This window comes from Lachancea lanzarotensis, scaffold LALA0S04, assembly GCF_000938715.1.
Source record: "Lachancea lanzarotensis genome assembly LALA0, scaffold LALA0S04, whole genome shotgun sequence".
Lineage (NCBI taxonomy): Eukaryota > Fungi > Ascomycota > Saccharomycetes > Saccharomycetales > Saccharomycetaceae > Lachancea > Lachancea lanzarotensis.
In genome coordinates this window covers 309,208-333,771 of record NW_019212882.1, presented here as the reverse complement: position 1 = coordinate 333,771, position 24,564 = coordinate 309,208, and the positions used below count along the sequence as shown (strand labels likewise).

At 45.1% G+C, this 24,564-nt stretch overlaps 12 protein-coding genes across 12 annotated transcripts; 4 read left to right on the top strand and 8 right to left on the bottom strand.

The window, feature by feature from the left end:
* Window positions 1-535: 535 nt before the first annotated feature.
* On the top strand, window positions 536-724 carry YSY6 (LALA0S04e04016g1_1; the record flags this gene model as incomplete). Its single annotated transcript, XM_022772734.1, has 1 exon — window positions 536-724. One exon carries the CDS (start codon window positions 536-538, stop codon window positions 722-724), a length of 189 nt encoding a protein of 62 aa, XP_022628168.1.
* A 483-nt stretch (window positions 725-1,207) lies between these two features.
* On the top strand, window positions 1,208-2,881 carry EXO5 (LALA0S04e03994g1_1; the record flags this gene model as incomplete). Its single annotated transcript, XM_022772732.1, has 1 exon — window positions 1,208-2,881. The coding sequence occupies one exon, from the start codon at window positions 1,208-1,210 to the stop codon at window positions 2,879-2,881; it is 1,674 nt and encodes a 557-aa protein (XP_022628167.1).
* Window positions 2,882-3,444: 563 nt separating this feature from the next.
* Window positions 3,445-3,858, bottom strand: GRX5 (LALA0S04e03972g1_1; the record flags this gene model as incomplete). Its single annotated transcript, XM_022772731.1, has 1 exon — window positions 3,445-3,858. The coding sequence occupies one exon, from the start codon at window positions 3,856-3,858 to the stop codon at window positions 3,445-3,447; it is 414 nt and encodes a 137-aa protein (XP_022628166.1).
* Window positions 3,859-4,741: 883 nt separating this feature from the next.
* On the top strand, window positions 4,742-10,243 carry DUR12 (LALA0S04e03950g1_1; the record flags this gene model as incomplete). Its single annotated transcript, XM_022772730.1, has 1 exon — window positions 4,742-10,243. The coding sequence occupies one exon, from the start codon at window positions 4,742-4,744 to the stop codon at window positions 10,241-10,243; it is 5,502 nt and encodes a 1,833-aa protein (XP_022628165.1).
* An 89-nt stretch (window positions 10,244-10,332) lies between these two features.
* Window positions 10,333-11,655, bottom strand: FTH1 (LALA0S04e03928g1_1; the record flags this gene model as incomplete). The annotated part of the gene is made up of 1 exon (XM_022772729.1): window positions 10,333-11,655. One exon carries the CDS (start codon window positions 11,653-11,655, stop codon window positions 10,333-10,335), a length of 1,323 nt encoding a protein of 440 aa, XP_022628164.1.
* Window positions 11,656-12,059: 404 nt separating this feature from the next.
* Window positions 12,060-13,253, bottom strand: MFM1 (LALA0S04e03906g1_1; the record flags this gene model as incomplete). Its single annotated transcript, XM_022772728.1, has 1 exon — window positions 12,060-13,253. The coding sequence occupies one exon, from the start codon at window positions 13,251-13,253 to the stop codon at window positions 12,060-12,062; it is 1,194 nt and encodes a 397-aa protein (XP_022628163.1).
* A 224-nt stretch (window positions 13,254-13,477) lies between these two features.
* Window positions 13,478-14,716, bottom strand: KTR3 (LALA0S04e03884g1_1; the record flags this gene model as incomplete). Its single annotated transcript, XM_022772727.1, has 1 exon — window positions 13,478-14,716. The coding sequence occupies one exon, from the start codon at window positions 14,714-14,716 to the stop codon at window positions 13,478-13,480; it is 1,239 nt and encodes a 412-aa protein (XP_022628162.1).
* An 815-nt stretch (window positions 14,717-15,531) lies between these two features.
* SAY1 (LALA0S04e03862g1_1) lies at window positions 15,532-16,506 on the bottom strand (the record flags this gene model as incomplete). Its single annotated transcript, XM_022772726.1, has 1 exon — window positions 15,532-16,506. One exon carries the CDS (start codon window positions 16,504-16,506, stop codon window positions 15,532-15,534), a length of 975 nt encoding a protein of 324 aa, XP_022628161.1.
* A 140-nt stretch (window positions 16,507-16,646) lies between these two features.
* Window positions 16,647-17,657, top strand: LDH1 (LALA0S04e03840g1_1; the record flags this gene model as incomplete). The annotated part of the gene is made up of 1 exon (XM_022772725.1): window positions 16,647-17,657. The coding sequence occupies one exon, from the start codon at window positions 16,647-16,649 to the stop codon at window positions 17,655-17,657; it is 1,011 nt and encodes a 336-aa protein (XP_022628160.1).
* Window positions 17,658-17,754: 97 nt separating this feature from the next.
* On the bottom strand, window positions 17,755-19,320 carry ALD6 (LALA0S04e03818g1_1; the record flags this gene model as incomplete). The annotated part of the gene is made up of 1 exon (XM_022772724.1): window positions 17,755-19,320. The coding sequence occupies one exon, from the start codon at window positions 19,318-19,320 to the stop codon at window positions 17,755-17,757; it is 1,566 nt and encodes a 521-aa protein (XP_022628159.1).
* A 905-nt stretch (window positions 19,321-20,225) lies between these two features.
* On the bottom strand, window positions 20,226-22,649 carry COS111 (LALA0S04e03796g1_1; the record flags this gene model as incomplete). The annotated part of the gene is made up of 1 exon (XM_022772723.1): window positions 20,226-22,649. The coding sequence occupies one exon, from the start codon at window positions 22,647-22,649 to the stop codon at window positions 20,226-20,228; it is 2,424 nt and encodes an 807-aa protein (XP_022628158.1).
* Window positions 22,650-23,139: 490 nt separating this feature from the next.
* On the bottom strand, window positions 23,140-24,555 carry TIM50 (LALA0S04e03774g1_1; the record flags this gene model as incomplete). The annotated part of the gene is made up of 1 exon (XM_022772719.1): window positions 23,140-24,555. The coding sequence occupies one exon, from the start codon at window positions 24,553-24,555 to the stop codon at window positions 23,140-23,142; it is 1,416 nt and encodes a 471-aa protein (XP_022628157.1).
* Between the last annotated feature and the right edge of the window lie 9 nt (window positions 24,556-24,564).

The window sequence follows — 24,564 nt, the reverse complement described above, 5'->3', positions numbered from 1 at the left end:
AAGTGTATCTATCCGGTATTGAGGTAACAGAGTAGCACCTTTCCTAGCCAAAGAGAATAAAGCAGTATTAAACCACACATTACGTGCGCGGTAGTCACACCAGCTAAAAACATACCATTGTGATTTCTGTGCCCTATCTAGCTTATGGAAGACGATCTTACAAGTTGAGTCAAGCGTTTCCGTTTACACCATTCTCGGAATTGTTCTAACATCGGTAAGAACGAGACCTTTCCGCTTGAATCGAAGTAAATTGACGAAAGACAAGACTACAGTCGAGGCGCGTCCACCACCCGTGAAGAAATAACCAGGTTTTAGTTGTAAATGGCAAACTCCGATCTGTTGAAGCGTTTTATCTTACAACGACAAAGGTCATGTGACTTCAGAAAGGTCCGGTCCCTCGTCCAAAGGGACTTCGATCTCGAAAATAACACGAAGCGTTAATAACATGGTTCCACCAGGGCACATCTACTCACACACCGCAGCATTAGGATTGAACCCATAATCTCAACCTTCCAGTTTTAGCACACTTAACAAAATGGCAGTTCAAACTCCTAAACAAAGAATTGCCAACCAAAAGTTTGCCAAGCGGAACGAGAAGAAACTAGGCAAAGCCAAAAAAACTGAGTCCAAATCCTCGCTGGCCTTGCCCAACTACTGGGTCTTCGGACTTCTGTTTCTACTGATAGGAGGCGGTGTGCTTGAACTCATTAGCCTCTTTCTATAAGAACAAGAGACGTAGATATGTACTTCAATCCATGTAAGTATTATAAGATACCTTTTTTTTGTATATGCAGTGAACGTTAGTCACTGCTACGTTACCAGAAAGGTTGGTATTGCTTTGAGCACGAAACGTAATGTGTTGGCATACCATGGCTTCGATGGTGCTTTGTTCGCTCTGATCTTCATAATTATTGATGTTTAGTACAGTGTAAGTCACTTTCGTTTCCATAAAAATGATTAGGCTAAAACTCAGGAATGATTTTGGGTAACGTCGCAGACAGTGCCCAATGAGTATATACCGAACACGATTGCCGTTATATGGACGACTTCACAATCCGCTGTGTTCTTCAGCCTGCCTTACTCTCTCATGTGACGCTTCAAGTTTCTCGAAATTTTGACATCATAATTTCCAGCTTCCTATGCTGAAAGACCATTCCAACGTCGCTAGATCAAAAGAGCAGATAAGCTAAATGAGCATGCTAGCGGTATGCGCACAATTGGTCTCCATGTTATTCGGAGGAGTATTCATTCACCAAAGGTTTCCAAACTAGCAGACTCGGTGACCCTCAGCGGAAATTTGATTCCATCTGAGGAAGAACTTCAAATACTTGATGACCTACCATTCTTCCGCCATTGCTCTTCGAAACCCGACAGCAGTGTATCCAAAAGCCGCAAGGCGTACTTAGACAGAAAATTACCAAAAGTTCGCAAACTGTTTAAAGATGAGGAAAATTCAGCTTTTCTATCATATCATCTCCCCGAGAAGCTCAAGAACCCTTATTTAGATGCACAGGCACGAGCCAAAATAGACCCAGTGAGTGGAAAATTAGAGTTTGCGGGTACGCCCAGGCTGTCAGTAACAAAGCTGTTGACCAAGAGGTGGTGCGAGCTTCGAGAGACCTACGATATTTATTCACAGATCCCTATCTATGAACACGGGCAAGTCGCTGTTGGCCGCCGTGAACATCAAAGACTCGAGGATGAGGCACATGTTATTCCATCCAGTGTTGAACTACTCAAGGAAGAGCTTGGCACTGAAGTACCGCAAGATGCTACGCACACACTGGCGGAAAGCTGGTTCCAAACTATGATTCGGCTTCTTGCGCTTTTCCAGACAGGACAAGCAAGAGAAATTCTGTGCCATGGTTATTTGAGCTCTAGAGACTGTCAGCTTGATGGAGACGTTACAGAAGAAGACGCAGTTCTTGTCAGCGGAATAATTGATCATTTGGTGTTAAAACGGCGAAACGCAAAAGATCCCACACCAACGCCACTCTTGAGTGACGATGTTTCCGGAAAAGACATCAAAACCATCTTACAGAGCTTGAACGGTACAATACAAAGATCGGGCAATGACCTTGAAGTCATCGTCAGCGACGTCAAGACAAGATCTACAAAGACAATCCCTCAGCAGAGCTCTGTTGTGAACGCTTCGAAGATTCAAGTGATGTATTACAGATATTTTTTAGAAGGTCTGAGTACGGAGGCTTCTCGTACGTACGAGAGACTTCTTATGAACGCCAGAAAAAGAGGTATCGACGTGGATGCGCCTATCAATCCAGCCAAACTAGTTGTGTTGATGGAAACGAGTTCTGTTATAGCCCACGATATGAAGCGGCTACAAAATGGTTCCCCCATTGGGTTTGCTCCTTTCGATGAATTCTATGGAGACATCAAATCTCCAAAGTACGAGTACAATTTAGAGAGTTTCCGAAGTGTTATAAAAAAGGCAGACACTCATGAACGCTATTCTGATTTATTTGTCAAATGGGCAACGCCATTGACTCTACGTTATTTTGCTGCACGTCTTGCGCAGATGTACACGAACGTGGGTCCATTCCTTTCTAAGAATTTGATGATAGAATATTATTCTGGTAACGCGAATTTTCACAGAATGGCATTTGAATACAAATTAGAGGACATCAAGCACCATAGTACTCAAAGTGCATTGTTTTGGTTTGGTAAACGCAATATTGAACCCATTAAACCTACCGTTAGAAACATGCTAACGTATTGCAATTACTGTGACTACGAACAAATATGCTTGTGGAGAAAACAAGGTACCGACTTGTGCAAAGGTCTTGGACAGGAACTAGAAACGCTTCACATGAATGAGGACGTCATACAGGTAAACCAACTGACAGCTACACCAGGTTCCTAGCGGCTTCGTCAGGAAAGACCTATTGACACTTTAAATGAAAATTCATTATCGTAAGCTACCTATTAACCAGTAAAGATCCCTTCTAAAACAAAGCAATCGAATGATGGACTCGGATTGAATCTGCATTAGCTAGTAAATTTAATCGCTAGCCAATTTGGTGTGAGGTAACACCCAGTGACATTCAAGTGTGAATACACTGCGATATGATCGACATCTGGATAACATTTTTTTAAGCGGAAATACTTGGAGTGGGTGCTCTTCACCATTCGTGCTTCTACTCCCACAATATCGCGTTTTCAAGTAAAAACTAAAAGAGTCTCGTAGCCGTCGACTCCGGTCTCTATTGAGAGCCGAATTGCAAGCGCTTTGCCATCCCTCCAGAAAGCTGCCTGCCTTTCAGAGTCGACGAATATAAAGAAACCTTGGTGGGGTCCCATAGTTCTCGTTAATCACCTTAAAGCGGAGTTTGTAATAAAAGATTAATTATTTACAAGTCTAAAGGCACGAGAACACATTTTTTGGCTGAATAGATAATTGACGCTAGTGAACGAGAAAAATCACCTTTACTCTTCGTCTTCCTCAGGCACCAAGGCCTTGGCGTCTTCTAAAAGCTTGGTGAGTTCTCCGGTTTGAGCCATGCTCATGACTATGTCGCATCCGCCAACGAACTCCTCGTTAACGTACAGCTGTGGGATGGTTGGCCACTCACTAATTTCCTTGATACCTTCGCGCAGTTCTGGGTCTTCCAACACATTGTAGGCGGCAAATTTTAGCGGGTCAACGCCTTGTTGCCCAAGCATGCCGATGGTAGCTTTAGAAAATCCACATTGTGGGAACTCTGGCGTTCCTTTCATGAACAGCACAACCGGCGCAGATTTGATGGCGGATGTGATGGCCTGTCTGGTCTCAGTACTCAGGAGTCTGGCCCATGGTGTGGGTGCTCTTGCGAATGTTTGGGTCGCAAGTCTGGCAAACATAATTCTGGAAGATGAATGCGTTATGGATGTAAACGGGTCGTAGAGGTAGTAGCAGTTAGTTAGCCAACTTTTGACTGATAGGTGAGGATTCGTAATATATATTCAATATATAGCGTGCACGTGATCCAAAATAACCTGCAACTAATCACGTGAGCTAACCCTGCTCTGCCAAGAATCTTGCCAAGAGGCTTGAAGTTCTCGTCGTTTTCAGTTGTGCATGGCAAGTGAACACTTTGGAAAAACACACAGCCCTTTTCCAAACTTTATTCATACTATAATTCCCGATCTAGCCTGGATTACTCTCAAAATTTTATCTGAAAGCGGTCGCGTCATATCGGTACAAAGTGATTTTTATAACATCACCTTATACGATATCCAGACTTTTCACTGGTACACCACCTCAACGATAGCCAGCTTCGTACAAGTAACGGTTCAATATCTCTTAAACGCCTCTGCCTACACCTCACGGCATAATCCTGCCCCGTTCCACTCACAATCACCATTGCACCGGGCAACTCCGACAGCCATTGTCCTGAACACTCTCTTTCTCGTTATCGACATCACCTAACACGGAGATAATATTTCAAGCCGTCTCGAAATTTGCGCTTATGTCATCGTTGTCCGTTTCGGCTCTCTCCGCAAATTTGCGCTCTACCCCAATCAGAGTGTTATCACCTAAGGGCCATATCCGGGACTGATCAGATCGGCGTATATATATATATATATAGAGGGCGGCTGCTGCTCTGAACCCAAGCAGTTCTAGTCATAATTCCCACTCCTATAGACGTCAAGTTCTAGTGATACAAACACAATACCAAGATACCCTTTGCTATTGATCTAAATAAGCCAATTGTTATACAAAACTGATATACTGACCTCCATAATGTCCAGAGAAAACACTCAAGGATGGAGCGTCGAAGAGTGGCGTGCTTTCCATGCTCGTGCCACGCCACAAACGGGTTTGGATCAGCTTCTGGCGCTGCTGGAATCACAGAAAGTGGCACCACAAGACCCAGCTTGGATCTCAGTGGTCTCTCCTGAGCAACTCACACACCAATGGCGCGTTTTACAGAGCAAACGCGACAAACAGCTTTTGCCGCTGTACGGTGTACCCGTGGCCGTCAAAGATAACATCGACGTTGCCGGATCGTTTACGACGGCGGCGTGTCCGAGCTTTTCGTACGAACCCGCCAAGGACTCCACGGTCGTTTCGTTGTTGAGAGACGCCGGAGCCATCATTCTGGGTAAGACCAACCTGGACCAATTTGCCACGGGGCTGGTGGGCACTCGGTCGCCGTATGGGAAAACGCCATGCGTTTTCAGCGACAAACACGTTTCGGGAGGCTCCTCAGCAGGCTCTTCGTCGGTCGTGGCGCGCGGGATCGTGCCTCTGGCGCTAGGGACCGACACAGCTGGATCCGGGCGCGTGCCCGCTGCGCTCAACAACCTTGTCGGGCTAAAACCATCCAAGGGTGTTTTTTCGTGCTCAGGTGTCGTGCCCGCGTGTAAATCGCTAGACTGCGTTTCAGTTTTTGCCCTTAACTTGCGCGACGCTCAAACTGCATTTCAAGTTATGGCCCAGCCTGACGGTGAAAACGACGAATACTCGCGTGCCATGCCATCTAACCCACTCAAACTGTACCGCAAGGACCTCAATGTGGCCATACCACAATCGGTACCTTGGTACACAGAAGAAGGAGGGGAAAACCCACGTTTATACCAACAAGCAGTTGCTAATCTTAAAGCTACAGGTGCTCAAATCGTGGAGATTGATTTCGAGCCACTCCTAGATTTAGCTCGCTGCTTGTACGAGGGCGCTTGGGTTGCTGAACGTTACGAGGCAACCCGTGACTTCTTCAAAACTAACCCAGATCCTGCTTCTCTCGACCCCACTGTCACCTCGATTATCAAGACAGGAACAAACTTCGATGCGGCCGATGCCTTCAGATACGAATACAAGCGTCAAGGAATCTTGCAAAAAGTTGCCAAATTACTTGCTGATATCGATGTTTTATGCGTTCCAACTTGTCCTCTCAACCCGACCTTTGAGGAAGTTGCTGCAGAACCCATTAAAGTGAACTCTTGGCAAGGTACCTGGACCAATTTTGTGAACCTAGCAGACCTAGCCGCTCTAGCAATCCCAGCCGGTTTCCGTAGTGATGGTCTGCCCAACGGTATCACATTGATCGGTAAGACTTTCACAGATTACGCTTTACTAGATCTAGCAAACCGCTTTTTCAAGAAAGCCTTTCCTAACGATTCAAGAACCTACGGCCAATTCACTGATCGCACGGTCACCACACAGGATGAGCTGCAGGCTGTTCCATACAGTACAAAAGACTCTATTAAGCTCGCTGTTGTGGGTGCTCATTTAAAGGGGTTACCGCTACATTGGCAACTTGAAAAGGTCAATGCTACTTACATAGGAAGCCCCAAGACTTCTCCTAACTATAGGCTTTATGCCCTGCCAAAAACTGGTCCTGTACTGAAACCTGGCCTCAGGAGAGTTTCTGACGATCGTACAGGCGCTCAGATTCAGCTTGAGGTCTACAGTGTTCCTAAAGATCAATTTGGTACGTTTATCGCCATGGTTCCAGAGCCATTAGGAATCGGCTCCGTTGAGCTGGAATCAGGAGAATGGGTCAAGTCCTTTATTTGTGAAGAATTTGGATACCAGCAGAAGGGAACCGTGGACATCACTAAGTATGGCGGGTTTAGAGCTTACGTCGAGGAACAGGCCTCGGAGGCTGCCAAAGTAATGAAACCTTTCGAGACTGTCTTGGTTGCTAACAGAGGTGAAATTGCTGTGCGTATCATCAAGACTTTGAAAAAGCTAAAGATCAAGGCTGTCGCTGTTTACTCCGACCCAGACAAGTTCTCCCAACATGTTACTGATGCCGACGTTGCCATCAACTTGAAAGGCCGTACCGCTGCCGAAACATACCTAGACATTGAGAAGATCATAAGTGCAGCTCATCAAACAGGTGCACAGGCCATTATACCAGGATATGGCTTTTTATCTGAGAACGCTGATTTCTCGGATAGATGTGCTGTTGAAGGCATTAACTTTGTTGGACCTGCAGGTGATGCCATTAGGAAACTAGGTCTAAAGCATTCCGCCAGGGAGATTGCAAGAGAGGCGGGTGTTCCCTTGGTTCCCGGGTCAGGACTGGTAAGCAGCCCACAGGAAGCCAAGGAAATTGCCGCAAAGCTAGAATATCCTGTTATGGTCAAATCGACAGCCGGTGGTGGTGGTATTGGCCTACAGAAGGTCGACTCCGAGGAGGACATCGAAAGGGTTTTCGAAACGGTACAGCACCAGGGGCAGGCCTACTTCGGCGACTCCGGTGTATTTTTGGAAAGATTTGTTGAAAATGCTAGACACGTAGAAATTCAAATGATGGGTGATGGCAAGGGTAAAGCTATTGCTATTGGCGAACGTGACTGTTCACTGCAGCGTCGGAACCAGAAAGTCATTGAAGAAACTCCTGCACCAAACCTAAGTGAAAAGACAAGGCAAAGAATGCGTACAGCATCAGAAAAATTAGCTTCTCTCCTGAAGTATAAATGCGCGGGTACCGTTGAGTTCATCTACGATGAGAGAAGGGACGAATTCTACTTTCTAGAGGTCAACGCGAGATTGCAAGTTGAGCATCCAATTACCGAAATGGTGACCGGTCTAGATTTGGTTGAGTGGATGTTATTGATCGCTGCCGGTACTCCTCCCGATTTCGAGAGTGCAAATATCACTGTGCAGGGCGCTTCGATTGAAGCTCGTCTGTATGCCGAAAATCCTGTCAAGGACTTTAGACCTTCTCCAGGGCAATTGACCGACGTTCAATTCCCAGAATGGGCTAGAGTTGACACATGGGTATCTAAGGGCACAACTGTCTCAGCAGAATACGATCCTACTCTGGCTAAAATCATAGTTCATGGTAAGGATCGCGATGATGCAATCCGGAAATTGAACCAAGCGCTCAATGAAACCGCCATTTACGGATGTATCACCAATATTGATTATTTGAGATCTATTGCTTCCTCCGAGATGTTTAAAACTGCCAAGGTTGCAACTAAGGTTTTAGATTCTTATGACTACAAACCTTCTGCATTCGAAATAACTGCACCAGGTGCTTACACCACTGTGCAGGACTACCCAGGTAGAGTTGGTCACTGGAGAATTGGTGTGCCACCATCAGGGCCTATGGACTCCTACTCATTTAGACTCGCCAATAGAATTGTCGGAAACCACTACAAGACCCCAGGTATTGAAATTACTTTAAACGGACCAAAGATAGTCTTCCATACTGATGTGGTTATTGCTCTCACCGGTGGTACAGCTCCTTGCACTGTGAATGACAAATCTATTGAGCAGAATAAACCAATTTATGTTAAAAGAGGTGATCAGCTCGCTGTTGGTAAGTTGACCAAAGGTTGCCGCATGTACTTGGCTATCAGGGGGGGTATAGATGTCCCAGAGTACTTGGGATCTAGATCTACTTTCGCTTTAGGGAACATGGGCGGTTACAACGGGCGAGTTTTGAAGCTGGGAGATGTTCTGTTTTTGAACCAACCTGATCTTCCCTCTTCCTCAATGCCTGCTCCAGAGTATGAACCTAGCGAGGCTCCCGTAGACATGATTCCAGCCATATCTGAAGGCAAAAAATGGCAGATTGGTGTCACCTGTGGCCCACACGGCTCTCCTGACTTTTTCAAGCCTGAGTCCATTGAAGACTTTTTCAGCGAGAAATGGAAGGTCCATTACAACTCTAACAGATTTGGTGTCAGGCTCATTGGCCCTAAGCCAAAGTGGGCAAGGACAGACGGTGGTGAAGGAGGTCTTCACCCATCTAACGCACATGACTACGTTTACTCCATGGGTGCTATTAACTTCACAGGAGATGAACCCGTTATTATTACATCTGATGGTCCATCTTTAGGTGGGTTTGTTTGCCAAGCAGTTGTTCCTGAGGGCGAACTGTGGAAAGTGGGCCAAGTTAAGCCTGGTGACTCTATTCAGTTTGTTCCAATTTCTTATGACTCAGCTAGGTTATTGAAGGAGTCCCAAGACAATGGAATTGATACTTTCGAGAATGGTATCGTCAAAACATTAGTTTCTGACCTCATGTTGCCTACCTATGAAAATCCTATTTTGGCTCAAGTAGAGAAAGAATCAGACTTTTCGCCCAAGGTAACTTACCGCCAGGCTGGTGACCGTTATATTTTGGTTGAATACGGCGAAAATCAAATGGACTTGAACCTCTCCTACCGTGTCAACAGATTGATCAACTTAGTTGAGAAAAACAAGACAGTTGGTATTGTTGAGATGTCTCAGGGTGTGCGTTCAGTTTTGATAGAATTTAATGGGTATGAGGTGACTCAAAAGAAACTATTGGAAGCTTTGCTTGCTTACGAAAAGGAGATCAAATTTGATAATCATTGGTCTATCAAGTCGAAGATCTTCAAGTTGCCACTTGCATTTGAGGACTCTGAAACCTTAGCCTGTGTCAAGCGTTATCAAGAAACTATTCGTGCCAAAGCTCCATGGTTGCCTAATAACGTGGATTTTATTGCAGACATTAATGGTATCACTCACAAAAATGTTGAAGATATGTTATACAGTGCCCGATTCCTAGTCTTGGGTCTAGGTGATGTATTCCTCGGTGCGCCATGTGCCGTTCCACTTGATCCTCGCCACAGACTGCTAGGTTCCAAGTATAATCCTTCTCGAACATACACTAAAAACGGAACTGTCGGTATTGGCGGGATGTACATGTGCATTTACGCAATGGACTCTCCTGGCGGTTACCAGCTGGTGGGTAGAACGATACCAATCTGGGATAAGTTGAAGCTTGGAGCCCACTCCTCTGAACATCCATGGCTGCTCACCCCATTCGACCAAGTTGAGTTTTACCCTGTCAGTGAAGAGGAGCTAAACAAGTTCACCGAAGAATGTGAAAACGGTCAATTTCCTGTACAGATTGAAGACAGCATCTTTGACCACAAGCGTTATCTGCAATGGATCTCAGAGAACAGCGAATCGATTGAGACATTCCAAAAATCCATAGGTGGAGAAAAGGCGGAGGAGTTCTCGAAATTAATGCAGAAATCTAATGACGAATTGGAGAGCTCTGCGTCTGCCGCGTCTACCGAGGAAGAAGAATATCCAGAAGATGCTGAGATGGTTTACTCCGAGTATTCGGGTAGGTTCTGGAAATCTCTGGTCTCTGTTGGAGATTCAATTAAGGCAGGCGACGCCCTGATTGTCGTTGAGGCTATGAAAACGGAAATGGTTGTTTCAGCGCCAAAGGACGGCAAGGTCTTAAAGATCAAACACAAGAATGGTGATATGGTTGACGCTGGTGACGTTGTCGTTGTCATTCAATAATAAGAAACTAGGAGCATATTATAGAATATACGTAGTTTAAATGATGTTCCAGCTCGTTTTTGTACGTATGAACTTATGTGATTTCAGCTCTAAGAAGAAGACACTTTGCCTATAACGTTACTGATGGGGTCCTGGATAAGTGGTGTGGAGCTCGTTTGGCTGTCTTTTGATGTCCTTCCCTGGGGAGAGAGTGAAGTGAAGGGTGATGGGGAGGTGGCTTGTGAAAGATGCTGAAGTTCCATTGCTTTTTTCGATGCCTCCAGCCTTTTTTCGATACGACGTCGTTGTACCTTCAGAGGCATGAATGGAATATAACCCATCTTTTCCTCGATGAGTAGTGTCTTGATCGCACCGATGATGACAAGCCAGTATACGTTGTAGGCTATCACCGAACTGAAAGTTGCGCTGTTGGTCCAGCCAAAAATCGCCGTGAGAAGCATCCACAAACCATCAGTCTCCCCGTTACAGCAGTTGACATGCCAGATGGAGCGGCTAATATCGTAGGAGCCCGGCCCACTGCCGACTTCGCTCATGTCCTGTCCGTTACACAGATTGACGTACCGTTGAACTTCGAATTGCCAAACTCCCTTGGAGAATAGTCCCGCAGCGATTAAATAGAGGAAACACGTTGTGACAACCAAGCTGATTTGCAACGAAAACGATTTAGAGGACCTGAAAAAAAAGTAACCGAAAATGGAGCTAAAAAACACTGCCGATACCATAGATAATGGGATGGACGATAATGGCTGGTCAATGCCGACTCCTCCAACGAAAACAACAGCTTCCAACCCCTCTCTGAGCGCAGTAACAAATGGCAAAATGAACAAGGCATATTTTTCGGTGAATTTGACCGCTTTTTGACCATTGTCTTGCAAGATTTTAGCGCGATCAGAATAGATGATTGTGGCAAGTTTGACTCTAAACTTTTCTCTTAATTTGCCCATTCGTAGAAAAAACAGGCCCATCACCGAAATGATTACTGATGCGACAGTGCTCAAAACTCCCTCGTAGTAGTGTTCGCTCACAGACCACAGATCTGTTCCAATGATATAAAACGCTACAATGAAAGCTCCACCAACCAAAAAGCAGCAGAGAAGACCCAAACCCCCGCCTGACAAAATCTGGATCTTCAGTCTCTGGTATAATTGCTGATTGTTGATTTCCATGCTAGGGCTCGTATTGTCAGAATTGCAAGCATCCAGCATTTCCTCCTCTTCTATAGTTAATCTCGTGTTTTCGTCGACTCCGTCTGCACTGCCGCCAGAATGAGCACTGCCGATAGAGTCCTCATTAGATAGTAAGGCTTGTTTGACCACCGTCAGCAAAATGGATACAATCACGATGATCTCCAGCGATTCTCGCAGAAATATGAAGAAGATCTGGAACGAGAACAACTTCTCAATTGCTACCATCTTCTATGCAACTCGTAATCGTCGTTCTCAACCTCCTGGTACGTTTAGATCAAGATTTGAAGCAGTTTAGCACCAACGCTTGTGGTACTCAGATGTGCAGTTTTGACAGTCTTGGACTGACACTTTCTATAATTTAAGCGTTAGTGGTATAATGGGTGCAATCGCTTAATACGCGGAATTCCGACCCAATACCCGAGTTGGTCCTCTGGTCGACGACTAGATAGTGAGATAGAAGTCGCTTTTCGGACGAGCCTTGTTTTAACAGAGGCGACGTACAACTCTTAGCTTCGACCTTGTTCAAACTCAGCATTGTGGGATGACTGCTTTCGTTCATTTGTTTGAGTCAAGAAAAACGAGTATGAGCAACGCTTTGATTTATGCATATGCAACAATCAGTAGATCTTTTATACGTGGTGCTTGCTGCTGCCAGTGAGGGTCATTTTCTGAAGCTTATGCAGTTGTCTTACACTGTAACCAAAAATCAAGCCCATCGATATAACTCCAACCGCCGTAACGACAAAAAAACCGTAATCGGTTTCCTCAATGTAGTTCTCCACATTCATTCCGTACAGGGATGCAACGTAGAGCGCGCAGCCCATCGATAGCAGTCCTATGCTGAACCGTAGACCGAGAAGCATGAGCTGATTACGGTTGGCGTCCAGAATAATGTTAATGATCTCTTCTGTGGTCCGCACGTCAGAAATGGTGTTTCCCACGGTCTGTACGACTTCGTCTACGTGAGCGTAGTATGTCTCCAAAAGCATTTCGATCTCTGTATGGTCCTTTTCATCGCGGTATTTTCCGACCTGCTTGCTGGACAAGTACATATCGGACAATACGTCGTCTTGATCGAGTAAATCGTCTATCATTTCGCCCATAAGCGATGCTTTCTTATGAAACTGACTTAGTCGCTTGTTTTGGATCAGCAGAAATCGCAATTTGTCCCGTGTGATGCTGTATTCGAGATCTTGCAAGATACCTCGCGTTAAAGTCAAATGTACCTTCATCTCTGCAGACATGTTGGAGAGCGCCGAGACGAAGATGGATTCAAGAGCACGAAATTCGTAAGGTAGCGGGTCTTTGTATATGCCGTTGACGTCCTGATTTCGTAGTCGCATAGTCAGATCGTTGAGAAAAGTCCGATGAGCACTTGATTCCAGGGAAAGTCCCACAGAATCAAAAAGTATAACTTGGTCGCTCTTCACCAGTGCTCGAATCGTCAGCAAACTGATGAAGATACTGTTTTCACGCACGAGGAGGATAGGAACCAGATCCTTTTTCCGAGATTTTTCAATCTTTCGCAGGTCGCGAGGCAGAAGACCATGCATGGATATCAGATCTTCGCGTTTAACCTCTAATGATGGGATACCGACGTTTCCTTGAGAGTCCAAGATCGTGCAACGCAAAGTATCATTCCCATAGTTGAAAAGTGAGTTATTTCTCTGAGCTAGGTTTTTTTGTAGTAACACTGCAGTGCTAGATGAAGAAGACGACGACGACGATTGAAAACGTACAAGGCTTCTTCTAAACGGGGAGGAAGCTCGCGGCAGGCGCCTTAGACAACCTGAAACATGCAAAAGCGCATTTCCAAGCCTCATAAACGTAGCTAAATGGGCTTTTAAATGGTGTGTTCAAACCGATGCGACTAGAGCTTAAATTTCGATGACATTTAAAGAATATTGAACAAACCAACTATAAAACACGAAAGGGAAAAGGTAGTGAGTTCAAACTCAACTCTGAACGAGATATACAAGGTATTTAATTGAGAAATGATGTTCTATGGTTTTGGTTTTTCTTATGCAATGCTTTAGCCCTCTTTTGTCTAAATGTTCTTCACTCCTGGTGGAAGTGACAGCTTCTGAGCATCGAAATATTTCCTGGTGCAAAAGTAATAGTCGTACCAGGTATTATCATCAGCCGGGTTGCAGGAACATTGGTTTTGGATTCTAATACTTTCTTCTACGGGACAAGAGTAGAAGTCTGGGTGATAGTAGCCAAAGCCATCGAAAAAGTGCAATTCCGTCTTATCGAGGAAAAGTGCAGCGGCTATGGAATGGACGGGAGCATCACCCCAGCGCTCGTAGAAAAATCCGCCTGATTTATCAAGATAGTTGAAATAATCCTGATAAGCCTCAGACCGCCAGAAGTCGAGCGATCCAATTTCAAAATTGGACCAAAAATGACATCTATTGTAAGTGTCTCCATTATCGTCCGAGACAAAGTCCATGAGATTCGATTTGCTGACATGCTTGGGGTATTCTTTAATGAATCGTTTCGTCGTGTCCCAAAGCGTGGGTATCGTTTCTTCGTACTCTGTCAAGGACAAAATAAACCCGTACTTCTTGTTGTTGAGTTTCATGAACTTGAACACATCATAGTGGATATCGCAAAAGATGCGGATATCAGGATCCACACGCCAGTAATACTCGTAATCTTTCAGCAGTTCGTGCTGGAAGAAAAATCCAGATTCAAATCTGCACATATGCCGGTATGGAACAGAGTCGCCATAAATAACACCTTCCGCTGTCATTTTTTCGCGAGCTTTCGTAGCCTTATCCTCTTCAATCCATTCTGGCACAGACCAATGCTCTTTGGGAACAAGCCCATATTTTGTCGTACCTGAGATAAGTGATGAAGTAACGCGTATGAACTCTTCATCGAACGGCACGTCATTTAAGAACACGAAATCGTACTGAAATCTTCTATTAAACCGGTCCTCGACGTTTCTTATGGATGACACTAACGGCCACAGATCTGAGTTTCTCGCCAAAATAACGAACGCAGCTTTTTCACGCGTACCATCGTTCTCAGGATATTTAACCTTCTGGACTTTATCGGCATGCGGTTTAGCCAAAGTCTGTGGGTCAACGAGTGGCAGCTTATTTGAAAGCTGTTTGAAATTCTTGCTCAATTTGTGAACGCGTTGTGGTGGTGTGTGAAGAAGGAAAATGATGCATAGCACTGTCACAAAACTGATGAACCCAATTCGAATTGGTCGTTGATATTTTTTGACCAAAATCGCAGATTTTGGCATCAGCTTCTTTCGAGTCGCAGGAGCCATTGTTTACAAGCTTTTGAAATTTAATTTCTACCTGTACCTCGAAACTCAATCGCTATCAACAAGTAAAGAATAGATCAACGAAGCTGCCACAACTTGTTGTTGATCAAAAGTTGTCCTCCGGGTAGAATTCTGACTGTCCATATATGTTGTAGTCGAAGAACCGGTGGTATACTCAGTCACACTATACGACAATATCGACGACGACGGCGACAACACTGTCACTCGAAAAGAAAGACGAACGGCTAGTTTAGAATGAATGTCCAGTGAATACCACTTGAATTTGGATTGGTCTCCTACCGATTCTGTTTCCCCTTCAGTTTGCTGGAAGGAAATTTTTCGATCATTTATTGTCAGAGAGACGTTTGACATAAGTACAGTGAGAGCCTGGGGCCTCGCCGAACCCTGACAACTGCTTATAGCTTGAAAATCTAGTTATTGAGTAAACGAATCATTCAATCTCGAAGCTTCTTGTCAAAAATAATAAGCTTATGAAGTTCTCATATTGAATAATCTCTTAGCTACTCGCATAGTTCAAAAAATTCCTTTCAGAAGCTAAGACGACACACGCACGCAGCGTAGCTAGACAGTGACTCGAAAAGCGACTTCTCAATTCACTAATAGGTTGATGCATTACGTTTTTTGGTTGCTTTTTATCTCACTGACACTGGTGAGTTATCTTGGCGAAAAGGTGTCAGTGCTGTCAACGAAGCGGGTACCGAGCCTCGTTTTTCTATAAATGTACATGTTTGAAATAATGCTGTTCGAGTGTTCAGAGTGTTTTAGCCCAGTTCAGATTTCCAGTTCGAGCTGCCGCTTCAAAGTCCAGACCGTAGAAACCTTTTGGTCTCTTCCAAACACTGTGCGTTGCCGTCAGGTGCCTGCACATCGAACATCATGGTGTCACAATGGACTCCTCGTGGTTGCGAAACAAGCTTGACTTGGCCGCAATTAATGTTGCGCAGCTTCTGTGCGAATCTTATAATTTCAGGATATAAGATTTCGTCTTCACCACACAGTATAAGCATTTTGGTCGACGCAAGAACTTTGGTCCAAGCTTCGACATCGAAATTCGTTTCGAGGTTTAATTGTGGATCTTTGTAGTTGCCATTTGGTGCGTATACGTTTTTAAACATGGCCAGTTGGTTCCACGTCAAAAAATCGACGCTGTTGGTTCGTGACACATACGATTCGGTCTTCGTTACGTTCAGCCAGGGACTTACCGCCACGCATTTTTCCGGCAGAACGTTGTTTTCCGCCACACACTTTTGTAACACGTTTAGACACAAGTTTCCGCCGGCTGAATCGCCAAGTAGCCACACGCGATGGCCCTGCGAAACTAACTTCTGGTATTCGCCCCACACCTCTTCAATAGCCGTAGGATACCGTGCACACAACGAGTATTTCACAAATGCAACCGATAAAGCACCAACTTCCTTCTTCAAATGCTGTAAATACACCAAACTACAAGGTGTCATGTCTAGACACATGCCTCCTCCATGAATGTACATCAACACCGGTGCATTTGGTTCTTGAAAAATCCATCGCAGTAGACCTTGTATTTGTCCTGCGCCTAGCCACCAAAATCCAATCTGATTAGCTACGCCAAGCAGAGGGTTTATGAACCATTTTAATGTCCACGGGTCTAAATTATTTGCACATTCCATCATAAATACAATCGCCAATGTCTTCCAGATACCAAATTCATTGTACTTCCCACTGATCCAGCCTTTGCCCCAAGCGTACGGCAGTCGAAATGCCAGTCTACTGATGAAGACCAGCGGTTCTAACATAAGGTTTTCTCTATAAACTTGCCTCGGTCTTTAACATTAAGTTGTAGAAAGAGAGAGCATCGCTATGTCAAAGTTAATATATCTTCGACAGGATTCAAGAGAAGTCAAACTTCAGTAAAAGGGGGCACGTCAGGGGCCAAATGGAGCGAAAGCAACTCGTTACTGATGCTTGCAAGGTTTTGAAACCTATTTCAGGGCTTTCAACGGACGAAATAGCTCGAAAATACGCCTATGCAAGTGATTTAAATCGCCAAATCTTGAAGGATGCTCGAGACTTCAATAACGAATTTTGGGTTAAGTATGAGAATTATGTGAACCTCGAAGGAATAAGGCTTCGGGTAGGTCAGAACCTTTCAGAACAGCATGGAAATGGACCTATTTATGTTTTTATTCACGGTTTGGGCGGAAACATGACCCAATTTGAACCTCTTCTAAGGATTTTAGCAGAGCTGAATGAAGGATTCGTGGTGCTGGACTTGCCAGGTTTCGGGTACAGTAGTGAATTGTACGATTATAACATGATTCGTGTTGTTGAAGTAGTGGAAGAATTGCTACAATCGCTTACTGAACGCAGGAAGGTAGTCTTGGTCGGTCACTCTCTGGGATGTCATGTTGTGATGCACTTCGTATCTGAGTTTTCCTCCAAATACGACATAAGAGAGATACTTCTCCTTTCGCCTGCTGCTCCAGATCTGCCTCAGTTGAAAGCATTTTTCACTAAAGTGAGCCTTACCGTGCTTTCCAAGATGCCAGTTCTTTTTGACTGGTATCGAATTTACTTCGATCAATCCAAGGGCCTCGATAGTTCTGGTATCAAACAGTTCCATTACCAAGCTGATACCTACCGTAAACTTTGGCAATTCTTTTACAATGTGCAGATCAAAAGCAGATCTATTGTTCAATATTTGAGGGGCTGGACCCCAATAAACTGGTCAAGTGAGGCCATAACACGTCTTCCAAGTGCTGTCGTAATAACAGGCAAGCTGGACCCGATTACCCCGCTTTCTACTGCAACTTCATTCTATGAAGCACTAGAACCTGTCAGACGAAAGGACATAATACTTGTTGAAGAATGTTCGCACAATATCTGTTTCGACAGACCAGATGAGATCTCAGAGCTCTTTCTAGATGTCGTTGATCGACACGGTTAATCAAGTCAAAAGCGAGAACTACTTTACACTTGAGTATTTAATAAGGTTACAAATGGTTAGACGTTTTTGTACATGCAGTGGAGAACTAGAGAAACATTCACTCAAACTTTATTCTGACGGCTTTGACAGATGTGTATGCTTCGAAGGCTTCGATACCCATTTCTCTACCATAGCCAGATTGCTTCACACCGCCGAATGGGACAGCGGAGTGGAAGTCGTTATAGGTGTTGACCCACACAGTACCGGCCTTCAACATCTTAGAGACCTTCAAAGCAGTTGAAACACTTTCAGTCTGGACACCGGATCCTAGACCGAATTCGGAGTCGTTGGCCATGGCCACACCATCTTCAATTGTCTTGAATTTAGAGATAGTCACCACTGGACCAAAAATTTCCTCCTTGACAATTCTCATGTCTTCACGGACATCGTAGAAGATGGTTGGCTTGACAAAGTAACCGTCTTTGCCAATGCTTTCGCCACCGGTTAGAATCTTAGCCCCTTCGTCTTTGCCAATAGCGATGTATTTCATGATGGTGTCAAATTGCATCTTGTTGTTGATGGCACCCTGAAATTTCGTTTCATCGAATGGAGAGCCCACAGTGACTTTTTCTTCGACGTATTTCTGAAGAGCTGGAAGTAGTTTGTCGTAGATACCCTCTTGGACGTAGATTCTGGATCCCGATGAGCAAATCTGGCCGGCATTCAAAAAAATACCGTTAACCAAGTTAGGCAAAGTCTTTTCAATGTTAGCGTCGTCGAAAACCAAATGAGCAGATTTTCCTCCCAATTCCAAAGTGACCTTCTTCAAGTTGGACTCTGCGGCTTTAATGGCAATACCTTTACCGGTACCCGTGGAACCTGTGAAGGCAATCTTTCTGATCTTAGGATGGGTGGTCAAAGTTTCACCGACACCTCTGCCGGGTCCTGGAATGATGTTCACAACACCGGCAGGAACACCAGCTTCTTGGCAAAGAGAAGCAAAGTAAAGGGCATTCAAAGGTGTTGGCGAGGCGGGTTTCAAGACGAGGGTGTTACCAGCAGCCAAAGCAGGTGCGATTTTCCAGGTCAGCATCATCAATGGGAAGTTCCAGGGTATGATCTGGCCGCACACACCGACTGGCTCTCTGATTGTGTAGTTGACGTAGCCGTCGCCTGTGTTAATGCTTCTACCATCCAACTTATCTGCCAGGCCGGCAGACGAGCGAATGAAGTCGATCGAGATCTGTACGTCGCCCTTTGCCAGTCTGAGGGCTTTTCCGTTGTCCATGGACTCAATAGAAGCGATGAGATCTTTCTTTTGCTCCATGAGGTCTGCTAGCTTGAACATGACACGCGCTCTTTCTTTGGGATCTTGTGTAGACCAGGAAGTCTTGAAAGCCTTGTCTGCGCAGTCCACTGCATAGTTAGTGTCATCCTTGGTTCCCGATTGCACGTCAACGAGCTTTTTACCGGTTGCAGGGTCCTCCACCGAAATTGTCTCTCCGCCTTGGGATTTGATAAACTCATTGTTGATGAACAGTCCTGTAGGCTGTTCATATGTAAAACCGTTAGGTGTGGTCAATTTGACGAAATCTGCCTTCACTCTTGTCGAAAGACATCTGAAGCCAGTAGTTAAGTGACGGGCGTTTCTAGCCACGTCCCGCAGACACAATCCACCGTTCATTGTAATGATAGCGGATACGATGCTCTTGGTTGTACAGCGCTGTGGTATCAAAAATCAATGTATGTTTCTACTAATTCAAGAGTCGTCAAATTTCACTTCTTTAATAAAATGCAAAACCCTGTGACGACGCGCCAACTCGCTGGATTACTCACACACGTCGGCTTTTGTTTTTTCTTTTCCTTTCTTTTCCTCCTTTTTTCACCCGCTTCTGCATCCTCTTCCGTCTCAACAAACGCTCTCGAGCACACAACAGCTGCAAGCACTCTTCCACCGCTTATTTGCGTGCGTAACTGCAATCGCTGGGAATCCTCCACTTCAGAAAAGCCATGTGCCCCGCACCTGCAACCCGCCGGATCCACATTTACCGTCCAGTGATTTCTTGTAGCTTAGTTTCCGTATGACGCTCGCTTAACTCCTAGGTTAAGCTTCATAGGCAGAGCAGGCTCAGTAGTATGGCTGAAAAATTTTGAAATTTAGAAACGCCGGTACCGGCGTTTTTTTTTTTCAGCAGGACCAGCACTTTTTTTCACCCTCTCGGAAGTAGAACTCGTAAGAGAAGAGCCAGTATTTCTTGCACACGTGAGAGTGTTTGCGAGTTCAAACAATGGCATCCTGGATCTGTTTTATCCGAAAACTATGCTGCGTTCGGTATGCTCTACGGCCCCACTTCCTGGTACACGATTGTAATTGCGGCTCAGCAAGTCTAAGCCGGAGAAACCCCCCATGACGTATGGCCAAAAAAAAGATTCATCACGAGCTCGAAATGAGAAGGTCTAGCACAAACCTGTTGAATGTTCAGTAATGTTCATTCAGACCAATGAATGATTGGTCATCCACCAAGATTTAACGTGGTTGCCATTCGGTCATCGAAAAAGCTTTCTTTTTCGTTTTCCCACGCCATGCTACTAGTGCATCGTGTACTGGTTTTCACCAATATGTCTGCGAAGCTCTGCCGTACGCAGATTTTCTAGCCGCCCAACGAGCTGGTGCGCTAATTGCTCTAGTCGAGAAAGGCCTTCATCGCTGTTTTGAGCGCGTCCAGGGCCCAATGAGATGTCACAAATCACGGTGCTGTCCAACTCTATTCTGGTCTCGAGTCTTGAATGCGAACCACGCCGTACTTGAAGTCTGCAGGCCACGGTTTTGTGACTATAAGTCTTCACTTGAACTTTGTTAGAGCATCCCAACATCATGCTGTCGTATTCGGTGTTGAAATTGTAGCGTTCGGTGCAAACATTGAATAAATCCTCTAGAAACAGATCGTCACGATCGAGAATTTCGCCTAGAAGTAGAGTGGCCACAAACTGACATACGCGACCGCTAGATGCCCACGACAGGTTTCTTCCCATTCCTGCATGAGAAAAGAACACCTCAAGTAGTGGATTTCGCTCCAACAAGGAAAACACGAATTCTTTGACGTCGCGCTGATTGCACCACACCACATTGTCCATGTGCAATGTTCTCAAGTATGGTAGCTTGTCGTACATGAGCTGAAACAAAGTTCGAACCTCCAGCTTTGTAAGACTGTAATCATGTTGTCTTTGGCTCCGGCTTCTCTGGCCTCTAATCTTGGTGCGCTCATCAATGGGCGGTGGGTAATGCGAAGAAATCCAAGCTTCACCGGCCATGGCATACGGCGACACAAAGTGCAGTTCCTCTAGTTCCTTGAACTTTGCGCTGTAAGGGCTAGCATAGTGACCGTGGCCCTTCGCTGAATCCGTGAAATATTGAGGCTCTAGGTCCCTGCCCCATGGCGTGTCCTCCTCAATGGCCCTTACCTGTTGGTCCTGAATTAAAGACGTTGCGAGATGCCTTTTCCGGCTGTCACGGGGGTGCAATTGGAAGTCTGTGGATATGTTTAGATCGGCTAAATTCATGGTGATTATGTTCGGACAATGATTAACAATGTGGAACAAATAGCCTAATGGGACGTCCTTGGACAAAGCATATTTAAGAAGAAACTTGTTGGTCATTGGATGTCGATCATGAAACGGCTGATCCTTTAAATTTGTCTCCACAGAAAACTTCACAGACCCTTTATTTGTTTCCTCCCGAACCGCATCGGCACTAGATTGACTGCGATTCTTGAAATTGGTCTCCACGTACTTTTCATATTGCTCTTTGGGGCTTTTTTTGGTGCCAAAGAGCTTGTTAAACCATTTCCCGGAGCCATTGCCATTATTACTTTCAGAAGTTGGAATGAGACTGAGAGAGGAAAGTGACGGTGAATTGTAAAAAGGAGACATTATACTCGTGGTGAAGGACGTAACAGAACTATTCGATCTGTGTGACCTTCTTGTGGCGGATGCACCAGTTGTGCTACTAGCTCCAGCTGAATGGATGGATGATGGTCTTGACGACACTTTCCTTAGCACGTTGTAACAACTTAACAGCTGGTTTCCGTAAAGCGGATCGAATCTAAACCTCCAATCCCGCCATCCAGCTAACGCGATGTCAGGAAGGTCTTCGTCCAAAACTGTGTCGGATCTTTCCACGGCTGTGCCGCCGGGTTCAGTATCACTGTCATGGTCCTCGTCTGCCTCCTCTAACACATCCCTGGCAGATGACCTTCTGCGTGCAGGAACTCGTTCTTCCTCAGAACTGCGATACTGCTCAAAATGGTTTCTTTGGCCGTCCAAAAGACCATTTTTCAGCGTGGAAAGATCCAAATGTCTCACATGCAGGCCGTTATTAGGATGAACTCTTAAAGATGTGACAAATTGTGCCACACGATAGGTTGACGTGAACGTGGGACTTTTGTAAAGCTCTATCCTGGTTGCCTCACAGAAATTCTTATTCACATACAGGCATCGCACCAGTGTCTTGGGGTCTTCAAAACATGCTCCCTGAGTAAACTTTTCAACTATCATACTCAAAATTTCCACTGGAAGACTGTTAATGTCGTCAAAGGGGCGAGAATATTCCGATATTACCTCGTGCTGTCCACCAGCCGAAGATATTGCCGTTCTCGACTGCGATGTGGGCAAGTTTCGAGTTGAATACGAGCTCCTCAGCGAAAATATCGAGAAGGAGTCATTGGGACTGTGATCGTGAAATTTGCCGATGAATTTTTTAGCTCGGGAAGATGGGTTGCCACCATAATTCTGCAACAGGGACTTGTACTTACGCTTTATTTTTGACTTGGTGTTGTCAAGATCCATCCCATTTTCATTTTTACCATTGCTGTCTTTGTTTGACACATTTGCTAAGCCCTGAGCTGACTGAGTGCTAGATACCTCATCGCTGTCACTATAAAGCGTTTGATATACCGACGTACCGTATCGAGAGTAGTTTGAGCTCAGAATATTGATCGGAGGATGGCCAGGCATTCTGACCTCTCTTCTTTGTTATAACAATCCAGCACTCAGATAACGTTAAATTGGTAGTATTTCAATAAATCAAAATCCCGCTTCCAGTATAATTGTAACAGCCTCTGAAACCTACCGTTAAACACACAACAGACAGCTAATTTGACTCGTGGGTTCTCAGAAGTATGGACTAATTCACTTGGGCTTCTTTCAGATCTTAAATCGTGTTTTTGATCGCCAAATCGTGAATGTTGTGAAGGGGGGTTTAACTACAACTATGGTATATATTGAAAAATGACAGGCAATACATATTGTGACACGGCTGATAAAGACAAGAATCATATGGAGAAACATGCACAACACATCTAGGACTATATTTGTATATTAAAGGCTCCTGTTTAGTAGAGCAATGTTAAGATTATAGTTATGTACAGCTGTTTAGAAAAACGGGTCATTTCAAGTCGTGGCAAGTATTAAAGAAGAGCTGGAAGGACGGAATCCTACCGAAGTCTTATTTGTTCTGAGCAGCTGTCTTGTTTTGTTCGTATTGCGTCTCAAACTCCTTCTGCTTTTGAAGCTGGATCTGCATCTGCTCTTCGGGCGATGGCAAGTTGCCCTCGACGTAATCCTTTAGCGTGAAAGTCTGACCACCCATCTGCTCCTGTTGTAGTCTGATCTTTTCTTTCTCTTCCTCGATCAACTGCATGAAGCGAACATAGTTCTTCTCACCCTCCTCTCTGAGCAGATCAAGCGGGAACTTGGCCTTTGAAGAACCCAGAGCACCCGCGCCAAGTGCCTTCAAGGCCCAGTTGCCGTTTGCTTTTGCCGCTTGCTCCTTGTAAAACTTTTCCTTTAGCACAGCCACACGACGCTCAAACTCTTCGGGAATCTGGTACTTGTCGGCGTAGCTGTTTAGAACAGGTCTGACGTCGTTCATCTGCTGAGTGGCCATATATTCCAAAAACGGAATTAGCTTCAACAAACTATCATCAGCTTTACCATCCCAAGGCTTCAATGGGACCGCATTTTCCGGTTGTAGTTTGTACGAGTTTGGATCACAATCAACAATGACGACTTTACCAATGTCACGATTCAATTTGGAAAGATCTTTGATGTGCACACCATCTTTGTAAAGACAGTGCTCCTTGAACAAATTGTAGGTGATAAAAGCGTGAATAGGGTCTAGTTTCTCAGCAACTTTGTCTGCATACATCATGTAATTGGACGCGAACAGCACGATTTCGTAGTATTGTGACAAATATCCCAAAAAGTAGTCGACTCCTGGTCTTTTGGCCGTCCGCCAGCCGTGTTCTTTGGTCCATTCCGAGTGAACCAACACGTCTTCTAGACTCAAAACAAGCGTCAAGGGTCTCTGGTAAGGAGCAGGAGGTGGTGGAGGTAGAAGATCGGGGAAAGGAGGCTCTTGGAAATACGAGAAGATGGAGTTGAAACGCAATTTCAACCTTTTGTACATCAACTCTGGAGTGTAGCCGTTGGCGGCCTCTTTTTTCAATTCTTCTGCTTCGTCGTCTTCCCAGTCACGGGCTAGGTAACCCGCAGCACCCGAAAGAGCCGCAAAAGAGCCGATGTAGAACCAATTAGCGTAACGCTCTCTTTTCACGTCTGTTGAACTTTGTCTTTTTCTTCTACGTTTTCCGGCGCCATCGCGACCGTGAGACTCCTCAGAGTCCCCAGTCTTCGCCTCCTCGGACTTCCCACCCTCTGTTTTCCCGTCTTCTACCTCTACGCCAGCTCTGGCCAGGAGATCTTCTGTTAGGATGGAACTTGGCTTCTTTTCATTTTTCTGTTCGTTAAGCAATAGCTTGGCGCCACTAAAAGCTCTAAAGCTCGGGACTTTTGGCCCACATATCTTTAGGATAGATGTCCTACTCGTAGTTCGAGCAGCACGGCTTACCAATCCCAGCATGCTTACAGT